The following is a 10,084-nucleotide window of genomic DNA, read 5'->3' as shown; positions in this document are numbered from 1 at the left end:
TATATATATATATATATATATATATATATATTACAGTGAAGTGATTCTCACTTGGGAGTTCTTGCACCACATGGTTAGCATACAATTAAACAACCAAAGTATTTGTATTTTTTTTATATATTAATCAAAGACAGCCTAGTTATCTGGAATAAAACAGAGCAAGCGACAGAATCACAGACATTCTTCATCTATCTGCGCATATTTACCAGTCAGCTGTCAGTCAGATTATCCATAAATCTGTATGGTAATCTCTCTATTACATACTGTATCAACACACGTTGCTCTTTATCCACCCTGCTTCCACTCTAGCACACACACACACACACCACACACACACACACACACAGTGTTGTGGTGATCCCAGCTCTGAGCAGACAAATCAGCTCTGCTGTTTTGTAACGTTTCCATGCGGCGGACACCTTTAGTCGTGTAAATAATGAATCAGATGATCCGTGCATGCAGGAGACGAGCTGTCACAGCTGTTGACTCTCTCCAGCTCGTCTCAGATTTAGTTGAACACTACCTCCTTATTCTTCCTCCAAATTCTAATATTTGACCTTCTGATTTGGTTACCTCTGACTGAAGTAACCCAAACTTCCCTGCTTTCACTTATCCATCATCCATCCATCATGGAGATCTCAGTGGAGGGCTGTTGAGAGGAGGGGCGGGAAGAGGAATCGATGAATTAAACACGAGGTGGAGGAAGGTGGAGTGTGTTGGACAAGTGGATGTAGTTCACAGCTGTCTGTAAGGCTGCTCTCTGACCTTGAGGAGATAAGAAAGTTGGGAGACCCATAGTCCGTGGGGGTCTAACAGCACAGTGGAAAAACCTCCATCTCTCCGCTTCATGAATTATTGAGATCTTGGCCTACAGCCTCTAAAATATACAGGAGGGTGGTCTGTCTCCCTGTTCAGATTTCACATGCCGTCTTCCTTGTCTATCTTTCTATCAGGTTCTTTTTGCACATCGTGCCTCTTTTTGCTCTCTCCAAGTTCGGATCGTAAATCGGGGGGGGGGGGGGTAAAAAGCCAAAGGGGAGCGAGCGAAAAAAAATATGTATCAGAGAAAGAGTTTGTTATTGAGATCAAACGAGGTGTTTTTTATTTATCCTTCTTTACTTGCGGAGGAGCATCAACCACTAAGCAGCTGTCATGCATTTAAAAGTCGTCAGGGATGGATCCACGAGTTCTTGTGTTACATCAGATGCTTGTAATGTACCCAGCAGTAGACTGGCCTTCCAAATGAGACATAACTCTGCTCTGTCCATTTATCTTCTTTCCTCTTTCTCTCTCTCTCTCTTTTTTTTTTTTTTTGTCTGGATGAAGCAATTGTACAAGGCTGCAACTTGCAGTGTGTTTCACTTGACACGTCGCTGAGTGTGTGTGTGTGTGTATGTGTGTATGTGCACATGCACTATCATATCCGAGCTGGCTGGCTCCAAACGCGCTGCCCAGTGCAGAATCGTAGCCATAACAAATGAACAGTGGGGAGAAAATAAGACATATGAAAGAAAAGCTGAGCAAAGGAGTGATTCTCTCTCTGGCTGCCGGAGATCTGTATTGTAAGCAGTTGCAGCTGTCAGCACTTCTTTGAGCTTCCTCAAAGGGAGGAGGAGGAGAAGGAGGGCCGGGTAGTGGGCGGGAAATTTAGTTTTACACCCTCCACCCCGCCAATTTTTATTTTATTTTATTTTTTTGGGGGGGGTGAGGCTTGTACACAGCACTGTTTGTTTCAGTGGTTTCATTTATTTCTTTCTCTCCTCCCAGTGAGACCTGGTGCACGAGGCAGATGTTCACCACTGCAGTTTCACTTACAGAAGAAGTTGTCAGGTCTTGAGCCTTGGGGTGGGGCAAGGGAATAAATTGTCTGCCGTCCCCCTTTACTGCTTTTCACCCCCCCCCCCCCAAGCAGCACCAACTCTCCCCCTTTTACTCCTCCCTCCCTCATTAAGTATTGATGTGGGTAGCCATACTTGCCATCTCAGCCTATTAATAATGCATGGCAGGTGCTGTTGATGTGGTCTCTCACACTGAGATTGAGAGAGGCAGGAATGGCAACACTGTGCTGCAGAGGAGCTACGGTACAACCTCTGTCGCACACAGCTGTGGGGGGGTGAGGAGGGGACTGGGGCTTACATCTGCCCCGGTGAGTTTATGGCAGGCCATGACAGCCGCTCGGAGATGGATATGCAAGGTAGCACCTTTACTCACTGTCTTGGAGACGGTTTTTACATGGGGGGCTGACAAATGGGTGCTGAAGAGAGCGTGAACCTCGTCTGTCACAGCGGTTTGACTCGTTGTTTTTACATCTGTGTTTTGGTTTATCGTTATGCTCACTGATCTTGCTCACAGATGCTCACCTGACCCTCTCGTCTCCGTGTCTCTGCAGGTTTTTTCTCAAGTTCTTCCTGAAGTGTAACCAGAACTGCCTGAAGAACGCAGGGAACCCCCGAGACATGAGACGCTTCCAGGTGACCCCCCCCGACCGTCTGAATGCACTCAGTGTGTGATGGGCCTTGGTATAGAGGACACAAAAACTAATCTTCCAGTGTTTTAAAGTGAATTTCAGTGTTTTGTTGCAGAACAAAATCATCCTACCCTCAAAGGAGTCTCTTTATAATTTGCTACATCTCATTATTTGGCTGATTTCAAAGTTTTTGTTTTCTCTCATCCAGAAATTAAATAAATAAAACAAAACTTTAACAGCTAAATGTAAAACTAACTTCACTGTTAATAATATTAAGGGAGTGCACCTTCAACAAAAATAGTTCTGAAGACGCCAATAAAGTCTTTACCAAAGCATAACTTTTTTCTTCACAGTTTTGTTTGACACATACAACTCTCACAACATTGGGATTTTAGTTTAGAAGCTGTTGTTTGTTTTTTTTTGTTTTTTAATAATCTGGTCATTGGTTGCTTGGAGCCCTCAAAAGATTAAAGCTAGTGAATATCAACTAAAAACTTGCAATATTTTAGAAACTGGTGGCAGTCAGAGCAAATCTAAAACAACAAACTAGGGGAGTGGTGGTGCAGAGGTTAGAGAGGTGGGCCTGTGATCCGAAGATCGCCGGTTCACGCCCCGGCCCCGACAACATCAAAATTGTGGGTGGGGTAGGTGAAACACTCACACTTGCCTCACCCTCATTCGCCCCACTCTGGGTCCATGAGCAAGGCCCTTAACCCCCACCATGTGCTCCCTAAAACAGGTCTCTCTTGAAAATGAGTTCTCGTGGCTCAATGAGACTAACCTGGATAAATAAAGGCTAAATGAAAAAAAAAAAAAAAAAAAAAAAAAAAAAACCCAACAAACTATGTGCAGGATAGAGCAAATCATTGCTGTTTGTTCATTGTACTACATTACAAAGGTCAGTCATTCCATATTGTTACTTAATCTTTATGGCTTATTTGTTCAAAACAAAATAAATTAAAGTTATAGATTATATATTGGTAGATATTTTGAAGTTTGGTTCTGTGGAAAGGTTGGGGGAGTGATTTCACAGATGTTAGAGAAGGTGGGCCTGTGATTGGAAGGTTGCCAGTTCGTCTCCCCAGACCAAAAACATCAAAATGCGGATGGGAAAGGTGAAACACCAACATCTGCCTTCACCCTCATTTGCCCTACTCTGGGCCCTTGAGCAAGGTCCTTAACCCACATCATCTGCTCCCCTGGACCCCCTAGATAGCAGCTCTCTGCTCCACACAGAGGACTGTGGTAGCTCAGTGGTCTGTGGTTGTGTCAGGAAGGACATCTGGAGTAAAAAAAAAAATCACAAAGTCTTTGTGTGAGTTAGTTCACTGTGGTGACCCCTGAAGAAGGGAGCAGCCGAAAGATAAAAAAAAAAAAAAAAAGTTTAATGGAAAGATTATAAACAGTAAATATCTTACCTGCTCTAGATTGCTCTTTAAATGACCCCAAATTGAATAAAAAGAGTTTAATTCTACTCAGTTTTCCAAGTAATGGTCATTAAAAGCTATCTCCAGCAGGTGTTATTGAACCCCACTTGAAAACAAATGAATTAACCCTTTAACAATGCTTACGAGTGAACTCCTCATCCTCAATTATATATGTAAAAACTCAAAATCTTTTTCAAAACTGTTTCACAGACTGAATGACAGAAGAACACCTGCATGTTTTGTAAGCAACACAATCACTGTTGAGCTTTCTATTACCAGTTTCTCAGTTCCTTTCAATTCCCATTTCCTAGGTGGTTGTGTCAACTACGGTAAGCGTTGAGGGTCATGTCCTGGCGGTGTCGGATAACATGTTTGTGCACAACAACTCCAAGCATGGGCGTCGAGCTCGAAGACTGGACCCCTCAGAAGGGACACCATCCTACCTGGAACACGGTATTAAAAACAGCAGCTAACTGATCCAGACTCTGTGTTGTAGCTCTCTTTGTCTTTTCCCTCTTTCTGTTGTCCTCCCTCGCCTGTCAGGTTCATCACGTTCTGCCTCTGATCCCCTCAAACACGCTTTCTTTTTTTTTGCCTCTTTCCTGTATTTTTCCCTTGGTTTCACTTTCCTCTCTTGTTGGGCTTGGAACTCGAAGTGAGTGGTAGCTCCTGAGTGTCTTGTCTCTCCCTCGTGCCTCGCTCCCCTCAGGTCTGCGCCTCTGGGCCTTCTACTCCGCCTCGCATAAGAACCATGTGTCTTATGAGGTCTGTTCTGCTTAAAGCCAACACTGGTTTTATTTCCTCGGAGACCTGCTTTATCCTTCTATCCTCCCCATCCTGCAGGTTTTCAAACACACCCCTACATGCACCAGAAAGTACACCCCCACACTCGCAGTCAGACACAAGCCCTTTAATACTTCATAATGACATGTGCACATGATTTAGGAGACTGCACTGATTCCCAAGTCCCTAATCCAGTTATTTTCTCATTTTGATTTCCTAGACATTGAATAAGAGAAACATATTTTTTTTCTTTGAGGAAAGTCAACCTCAGGGATGATAATAACAAAAAACTAAGAAGGGATTTACATGGTGGCCTGTAGTAGATTGCATTAAGATTGAATGTTGCAGTTAAGTCTTTCAGATGACTGTTCTCGGGAGACAAAGTGGACCGCTTGTCCTCACGACTGGTCTCACGGAAGATTAGAGAAGTTCATAAAGATGAGATGTATCGAAGACGTCAGCACGACTTGGATCTTGCACGAGAAATGGAGTACACACCTAACAGATGTTCCCTGTGTCAGAAAGATTTGTTTGGGAATTTCCTCGCCTCAGATTTTCTGTTCTGCCAGTGACAAGAGTTGAAAGAAGGAAAGAGCGGAGCGGAGCAAAGATGGGACAAGAAGAGACAATGAAAGCGAGAGCTGAAAACAGGATGAAACAATTCAAATAAAACATAGTTTCTATTTGTTTTGTTGAGGCCAAAAATCACAAATGTAACTGAGCTATCGTGATTATTAGTGGTTTTAATCAAAATGACCTAAAGAGAACTACCGGTACTTAGAACCAGATCGATCATCGTATATCTTGGTAATTTGAGATGATAATGTCTTTTTGTTATGTAATTTTGTTCTGCATTTGCCATAGCGATAACAAGAGAAATATACATATTATGATGCTACCCTGAATGATTTGTGGAAAAAGATGACAGTAAATTTCAAAAGAAAGGTTTACAACACAGTGGTGAGACCAGCTACATTGTATGGTCTGGAGACAGTGGCACTGACAAAAGGACAGGAGAAAGAACTGGAAGTGGCAGAAATGAAGATGTTGAGGTTCTCCTTAGGAGTGACAAGGATGATAAGATTAGGAATGAGATCATCAGAGGTACAGCACAGGTTGAACAACTGGGAGATAAAGTTAGAGAGACCAGACTGAGATAGTCTGGACATGTCCAGAGGAGGGACAGTGGGTATATTGGTAGAAGGATGTTAGAAATGCATCTGCCAGGAAAAAGACAAAGAGAAGACATATGGATACAGTTAGAGAGGACATGGAGAGAGTTGGAGTGAGGACAGAGGATGCAGAGGACAGAGTGAGATGGTTTGGACATGTCCAGAGAGTGGGTATATTGGTAGAAGGATGTTAGTTGGCGTGAGGACAGCGAATGCAGAGGATGGTTCGCTGTGGCGACACTTGAAGAGGAAAAAGCCAAAAGAAGAAAACAATGCCATCCAGAAAGAGAGAAATCCAGATTGCATGACTGTCCCAACGATGTAAATCTAGATTGGTCTAAATTAACTTTCTCCACCTGTCATTTCTTAAGTTCTTTGTTTAATTAGAAACTAACAGGCAACATTAATGGTGAGTCAGCCAGTAGGAACAGTCCAAAAAGTGCGTACAGCCCACTTTTCACCCTTCCTCCTTCTTTTGGAACCACACAAGAGTGTTCGTCTTCTCTCTTGTTACTCCAGTGTCATATTTGTGTGGCGGTTACACAACTATGGGACCCATTTCAACCGGTAATAGATGAGCAGTGCGTAAAGTTGAACAGATGGCACAGAGGAACACCCCGAAGTATAATCCTATCACATGGATTCACGTTCCACCATCTGGTTAATTCACACACACACATAAAACACACACATGCACATCAAGAGCACATAATATCTGCGGCTGGGAAAGGGAGGCATCTTAGGACCATGATTACGGCCACAGATTGCTGCTCGGTGAACACTGATCTCTACAGGCATATCAGGGGGCTAAATATCACTCCAGCTTGTTGGGAGGATAAACAGAACAGGGAGTCAGAGGCAAAGAGCAAAGACGAGGCTGTGGGGAAAAAAAGTCGGCCTAGTCTAAAGTGGATTATGCCGCTTTACAGAATTACAACGTGTCTGACAAGATGCATATCTGTTAAAGAAAGGAGATTAAGCTTGTATAAATACGTATTTTCCCCAACGCCGTTCTTTTCTTCAATCGCATCTCGTAATCTCCAAGTCCGTAACATCAAGAGTTGAGGTATAAAACAGCACACTGAAGATCAGTTGTTGAATATGTTGCTACTTCCTGGACCCGCTCAATGTATTTCAAGAAAAAGCATCTACATCACCATAAACACTTTTACAAATACAGCTACCAAGTAGGCCATGGGATAGAAATGTGAGGCGGACAGTTGAGCTAAGTGTTCGGTTAATGAAGGCAGAGAATTCAGAGGGCAGAGCTACTGTTGGCTCTGCTGGCTCCCCGGTCGCATGGCCTTTGATCAGACACTGAGCACACCTGACATTTACACACCCGCACGCTTTGCCACGTGTCATAAAACAAGCGCACTGCCGCTGCCCTCACACACAGGGGCAGGGGTGATGTTTAATAACGGTGGCGCGTATAATCACTCTGATTAGAATTCCATGTCCTCCGCCAACCCCTGGGGGAGGAGAAGCTAAAGGTGATTTATGTGTGACTATGTGTGTGTAAGACAGAGAGATGGAAAGAAAAAGAAGAGTGGACTTTACATATGGCCAATGGAAAAGACCATTCTGCCTCTTCATTAGGGTATTCAGTCTCTCATCTCTAATGTTTGACTTTTTTTTAGCAACTCCCAGCATCAAAGCCATCAGTCCCAGTGAAGGCTGGACCACTGGAGGCGCTACAGTCATCATCATCGGGGACAACTTTTTTGATGGCCTCCAGGTCATTTTTGGAACCATGCTAGTCTGGAGTGAGGTTAGTCCACATCTAATTTCTAATATAACCCATTTGTATAAATATTCTGGTTATGGCTGAAGCATATACGTGTGTTGTGTATGGCTCTGTAAATTTATGATACTTTAGCGTTATTTGAGTCTTTGGCTTTCATTGCCAAATGTCCTGTAGAAGCAGCAGTTGACATCCATGTATTTTTCTGACAACTTTACAAACTATTTAATTGTTAGGTGGGATTTCAATTAACTCCAGCAAAGTATTATTGATTAGTATGTTAGTTAAAGTAGATAGGTACAAAAAATATATTTGGACTTTTGGAGCATTTCTTTCCTTCCTATTGATCAAACCTTGGCAGCACGACTGCTCAGTGGTTAGCACAGTTGCCTCACAGCAAGAAGGTCCTGGGTTCAATCCCCGGTTGAACCTGGGGTCTTTCTGTGTGGAGTTTGTATGTTCGTCTCGTCTTTGTGTGGGTTTTATCTGGGTACTCTGGTTTCCTTCCACAGAACAAAAACATGCATGTTAGGCTGCCTTCAGGTCCAGGCCTCCCTTGCAAAAGAGATCTGTGATCTCAATGGAATTTGCCTGGTTAAATAAAGGTTAATAAACAATAACTAGAATACTATATCATAAAGTTAGTTAGATTCAAAAGCAAGTGCAACATTTAAAGTTGTTTCTGAAAAACTGCATGTGTAATAATCAATTTATTCCAATGGTTCCCAAGCTTTCCAGCTTCAGACCCACTAAATAACAACACCAGAGAACCATGACCATCTTTAGCTGACATACAAACATCGCTATGGGCAAATTACACATGGGAAAATCCACCATTTGTTTACAACTTAATCTTTTACATTTCAAAAGAATTATGGGAAAATTTGTTTTAGCAATGACAATTTTAATTTAATTGTGTTTCTGGAAGTCAAGTCAAGACCTCATTTAATTTTTCATCTCATATTTGGGTATTGACCCCAATTGTGGGACCACTAATTTTTTATTTAGAAAAAACATATACAAAGGACTTTTTTCTGCATTATTTTCATTACTTCTAATACTTTTTGTTAAACATATCTGTAGTCTCAAGGTTGTCAATTAAGGAGGTTTTTTTTCAATACCCTCTCAATGATTTCTTTACATACATCCCGCTATTTGTTTGTACCCTGTTGTTCAGAACAGACAAAAACCTGTTTTTATCTCACTGACAAAACAAGCAAAGATGACTAGCTTGAGTCTCAGAAGTGCTGTTTTTTTGCCAGACTTTGTAAATTAACAATAAAATCAGCCTATTAAAAAGTAATAAATGGACTGTTCTGTAATTAAAGCAATAAATAAGTGCAGCCTGTAAGTGGATGGAAGAAATATTTTACAACCTTGAGCAGCAGTTTTTGTAGCTCCCTGTTCACCTCCCCTTGTCATTTATTAGGCTGCGTTTATACCTGCTTTCTTGAAATATGTGCACATGCTACAGCCTGAATCCCTTTGTAAGGAGCATCTGCCGCCTTACTAAAATGTAAATGCAGTGTATGAGAAACTGGAGGTCAGCGAGTAGGAGCAGCTAAACAGCTTTCTCTTTAGTAAAGAAATAATTCTATAAAAAGCTCCTGTATTATTGCGCTGAGGGGTGAGCAGGGCCAAACAATGGTGGAATGAAAGCCTAGCTAAGTGAGAAATGAAAGGGACAGTTAGTTATAACAACACACACACATCTGCACACTGCTGGCAGCAGCATTGATAGTTTCTGAGCGCTTCTAGCTTTGAGTGCTAGCTTACTGTAGCATGTGGAAAACGAACACTCAGCGAGGTCCTCATGCGTTTTGTCATGTTACCGGTTTCCTTTAAAGTGCCTTCAGCACACACACATGCGCACACACGCACTATGCAAGTGGGCTCATAAGCCTCACTAAGTGAGCCTCTTTAAGACACAGTGGTGCTTTTATGTGGCTAGTGGCAGCTAGACAGCTTCAGCTGACAGACACAGAGACAGGGCCAGTCAAGACAAGCGTATTATACATTTACTTATTCTGTTTAATAGATGTATGCAGGGAGAAGTCTGTTTTATTCATAAACACATAACTGCTTTTGAATCCTTATTACATAGTTCATGTCAGCACTGATAACCATCCTCAGCCTCGCAGCGACATTGCCTGGGGCCACAAGGCCACCTGAGGGCTTTAGCTCCGACACATCATTTTCAGGCTTATTATAGTCAGAAAGAGGCTCAGAGCTACAAAGAAGAAAACCGAGACAAGTGGAGAATAGTCCCACAACACGAGCATTTAAGCTATAAAGTTTCATTACACTAATCTGCCTGACCCTCTCCATTTCTTTCATAGTTGATCACTCCCCATGCAATCCGTGTGCAGACTCCGCCAAGGCACATCCCAGGGGTGGTGGAAGTCACACTGTCCTACAAATCGAAACAGTTCTGCAAAGGCACACCTGGACGCTTCATTTACACAGGTACTACACGTGTGCACTAATGACA

General features: G+C 42.5%; 1 protein-coding gene across 1 annotated transcript in view; it reads left to right on the top strand.

Annotated features, from left to right (window-relative positions):
* The window catches only part of ebf1a (EBF transcription factor 1a), a 77,205-nt gene that overhangs the window by 41,368 nt on the left and 25,753 nt on the right, over window positions 1-10,084 (top strand). The window contains exons 4-7 of the mRNA XM_037675085.1: window positions 2,353-2,471; window positions 4,206-4,347; window positions 7,490-7,620; window positions 9,933-10,059. Coding sequence (XP_037531013.1) covers window positions 2,353-2,471; window positions 4,206-4,347; window positions 7,490-7,620; window positions 9,933-10,059 — 519 coding nt within the window. The remainder of the gene's footprint in view (window positions 1-2,352; window positions 2,472-4,205; window positions 4,348-7,489; window positions 7,621-9,932; window positions 10,060-10,084) is intronic.

This window comes from Nematolebias whitei, chromosome 4, assembly GCF_014905685.2.
Source record: "Nematolebias whitei isolate Nwh7 chromosome 4, NemWhi1, whole genome shotgun sequence".
NCBI classification, from domain to species: Eukaryota; Metazoa; Chordata; class Actinopteri; order Cyprinodontiformes; family Rivulidae; genus Nematolebias; species Nematolebias whitei.
Note: the sequence above shows the minus strand (reverse complement) of the source record. Positions and strands in the feature narration are given on the sequence as shown.